General features: G+C 40.7%; 1 protein-coding gene across 1 annotated transcript in view; it reads left to right on the top strand.

Annotated features, from left to right (window-relative positions):
- BLZF1 (basic leucine zipper nuclear factor 1) overlaps window positions 1-3,923 on the top strand; it is a 24,080-nt gene that overhangs the window by 11,582 nt on the left and 8,575 nt on the right. The window contains exon 3 of the mRNA XM_045297958.1: window positions 1,675-2,167. Within this exon, the coding sequence (XP_045153893.1) occupies window positions 1,675-2,167 (493 nt within the window). The remainder of the gene's footprint in view (window positions 1-1,674; window positions 2,168-3,923) is intronic.

Here is a 3,923-nt window from a genome sequence, read left to right on the forward strand (position 1 = left end):
ATTGCCAAATCGATGTCCATAGTGGCTATACATACCTACACATCCACCAGCAGTGGATGAGAGTTCCTATCTCACCACAGCCCCTCCAACACTTGTTGCTTTCTGATTTTTGGGCTATCTTTGAGGGTGTTAGGTGATATATCATTGTTGTTTTAATTTTCATTTCTCTTATGGCTAATGATCAGGAACATTTTCTCATGTTTATTGGCCATTCGGATTTCTGCTCTTGTGAAACTTCTGTTCAGGTCCTTTGCCCACCTCCTCAGTGGACAAGTAGCTTAACTTTTAATGAAATCAAACCATGCCAAGCCTACAGCCATAGATTTGGTTCCGTCTCATAAAGACCCTATAGGATTGAGTAGAATTGCCACTTAGACTTTCTGAGACTGTAATTCTTTACAAAAACAATGCCTCATCCTTCCCCCACAAAGTAAATAGTGTGTTCAAACCACCAATCTTTGGATTAGCACCTGAGCAGTTACTTTAAGTACTACGGCACCAAGGCACCTTGTGTCAGATTATATAATAATATAATATTGCTTTACCAATTTGAATTCATGTTCTTAACTCTTACACCAAAACATTACTGAAATCATTCACGTGGAATTTCAGTACATCTAGAAGTTCCTAAGGAGCCCTGGTGGCCTAGTGGTTACTCTTTGAGCTGCTAACCACAAGTTCAACTCAGTAGCAGTGAGTTTGGTTTTTGGTTTGAGAATATGGTACAAAAAAACCCCCACACTCTTTGAGTTTAATTAAAATGTCTATAGAAACACATTTTCTAAAGAAATATTTTTGTGCATGCTTATCACATATTGCCTGGTAATATAATTTGTATTTTTACATATGTCCTGTCTCTTAAACCAGATTAGTTTCTGGAGCTTAGAAATCCTTACAACCTGACACAATTTCCGGCCTATAGTAGCTCCCAGATCAACAGGTCTTTTCTCTAGAGCAGTGGTGCTCAACCTTCCTAATGCCATGACCCTTAAACACAGTTCCTCATGTTGTGGTGACCCCCCACCATAAAATTATTTTTGTTGCTACTTCCTAACTGTAACTTTGCTACTGTTATAAATCAGGTGACCCCTGTGAAAGGGTCGTTCGACCCCCAAAGGGGTCTCAACCCACAGGTTGAGAACTGCTGCTCTAGAGGATCAGCTAGTGGGTTCAGCAACAAAGCACTAGCTATTGCACCACCTTGGGCTCCTATCTATAAATAGAACAAATCATGTCTACCTCACAGGGTTGTTTTAAGTGACTGAGTTATACGTAAGAACTGGAAGCTCTGCCATATTATCTTTTATGAGTGTTGGTTATTTATGACTCCTAGGGTTACCTCATTTAGTACTCAAAAGTAGCCCTAGGAGGTAGATAGTAAATTCAGTGTATAGAGTTTGAAACTGAAGCTCAAAGAACTGTAGGATTTGGTACAACCTTGGGGAAAGTATAAATAGGATCTAAAACTGTATCTGCTTATCCCGAGGTTCATGTCTTGTGTAGCACCATGTTCCCTCCACCTGGTTAGGGCACAGTGCTTTTCCTTCATGCACTCCTCAAACTTATTGGGAAAGTAAAATTAGCAAGTATGAAAAAGGCAAGTTTCAAACAAAATCATTGAAACAGTGGCATTTCTTCCCAGTAAATAATTCATACTTTTCCCCCCATTGTTAGCCCCTCTTCCTTTGACCCCAATCCGAGGAGCAGGAGATGGAATGGAAACTGAGGAACCCCCTAAGTCTGTTGAGGTCACCTCGGGAGCCCAACTCACAAAGCATCACATCCGGCAGAGCCCTCGGAAGAAAACCGTTGCCTCCGCGAGCCCAGGAGTTCTTCAGCTGGGGAAGATTCTTACTGAAAAAGCAGTGGAAGTTGAAGCTGTAAGAATATTTGTCCCCAAAGCTGCTATAACCCATGATATCCCTAACAAAAATGCCAAGGTTAAGTCTGGGGGACATCACAAAGGAGACTTCCTCAGTCTGTCGGAGGGAGTCGTGGAACCTAGGAAAGAGCTGTCTGAAGTAAAGAGTGTTTTGGAAAAGCTCAAGAACTCTGAAAGGAGGTTATTGCAGGACAAAGAGGGTCTTTCAAACCAGCTCCGAGTTCAGACAGAGGTAAGAACAGCCATAACAGCTTTCATGAATACTGTCTTTGTAAAAGGTTGGAGGTTCGAGTCTAACCTAGGGCACCTCAAAAGATAGGCTTGGCAATCTATTTCCAAACAATGCATCAGCCATCGAAAACCTCATAGAGCACAGGTCTGCTCTGGCACATGTGGGGCAACCCAGAGTCACAGTCAGCTCTGTCGCAACTAGTTTACCAGGTTTACTCTTTGTGTCGGCCTGGACCTTCTAAGCCTACTGTTCAGAAACTGAATATGAAAAAGCGCTTGATTTTGTTGCTTTAATCTTTCCAAACCCCTTTGTCATTTAGTTCATTTCAACTTGCTGTTCCCCTGTTGACAGAATAGAATTGCCCCGTAAGGTTTCCAAAGCTGTGAATCTTCAGAGAAGCCAACTGCCAAAACTTTATCCCCTGGAGCAGCTGGTGGGCTTGAACCTCTGACCTGTTTGTTTAACAGCCAAGCATTTTAACCTCTGTACCACCAGAGTTCCCTTGCTTTGTTCTTCACATCTTATTAAAACATTTTCTCGTATTCACATGTTTTTTTTATTAGATTTCAATTTTTTTCTTTTTGATACTAGTCCTCATGGCACTGTGGTTAGTTGTTTTTGTCCAAATACCTAAAAATTATCTTTAATTAATTTCTGATTACAAAAATAGTATACAATTATTGTAGACATTTCAGAAAACAGAAAAACACAATAATCTATAATTACCATAACAACTATAATCATACCATCCAGATATAACTATATATAAAAAGTTCATCTTGGTTTTTAGCCTACTTAATACTAACTGGCCTTCCACTGATTAACATGTCCCCTAACAATTGGGAGGACGGCACAAGACCAAGCAGTTTAGATCTGTTGCACGTGGGGTCACTGAGCCAGAGCAGCCGCAGCGGTGCCCAACAACAACCCGGCACAGTGTAGCAACCCTGGGGGTGCTGTGGGATAAACTTTGGGCCATTAACCAAGAGGTCAGCGGTTTGAACCCACAGCCACTCTCCAGGAGAAAGGTCGGGCAGCCTGCTCCCGGAACATCTACTGCCTCAGAAAGTCCTCTGTCCTGAGCGGTTGTTGAGTCGGAATCCGCTAGATCATAGGTTCCCAAACGTAGTCGACCTACTGCCCCTTTTAGAAAAATATTTATTTCCCTGGCAATTAAAAAGTTTTAATCCAAGATAAAGTGTAGGTGTCTGCTTTTGTACACACCCTCCCCACCCCCATGTCATCCCAGTGTCTTCCAGGGGCCAGTGTCACCCACTTCGAGAAGCACTGGACTTCCTGGCAGTAGCTGATGACACAGTGCTATTTTACAGTGTCATTAATCTGAGTTCTTCATTTGACTGTACCACAATTTACCAGTATCAGCCGCTCTTCAGGAAAAAAGATGAGCCTTGTTAATCCAGTAAAGAGTTTAGTCTTAGAAATCCACACGGGCAGCTCTACCCTGTTTGACTCCATTGCAGTGAGTATAGTTTGGGGTTATTATTGGAAATTTTTGCTTTAATCATTTACTATTTTCAATAGCAACATTAAAAACACACTTAAACATATCCTGGATTACTGCCTTTGTTAAATTCCTGAAAGCAAGTATCTTAGATCTATTAAAAATTTATTTTAAAATATTGAATAAAATAAAAGATCGTATAAACATGCTCTCTGATATTTTTAAGTGTTAATTGGAAGCAATTTGTAATTTTCGTATTCTTACTATAATAGGTTGTTTATAGCCAACCCAGTTAACAGTTGCAGAGATTAGTTCATATATATTATGAAATTTAAATATTTGCTCTT

Source organism: Echinops telfairi, unplaced genomic scaffold (genome assembly GCF_000313985.2).
Source record: "Echinops telfairi isolate 266 unplaced genomic scaffold, ASM31398v2 ScPeMD7_7424;HRSCAF=8462, whole genome shotgun sequence".
NCBI classification, from domain to species: Eukaryota; Metazoa; Chordata; class Mammalia; order Afrosoricida; family Tenrecidae; genus Echinops; species Echinops telfairi.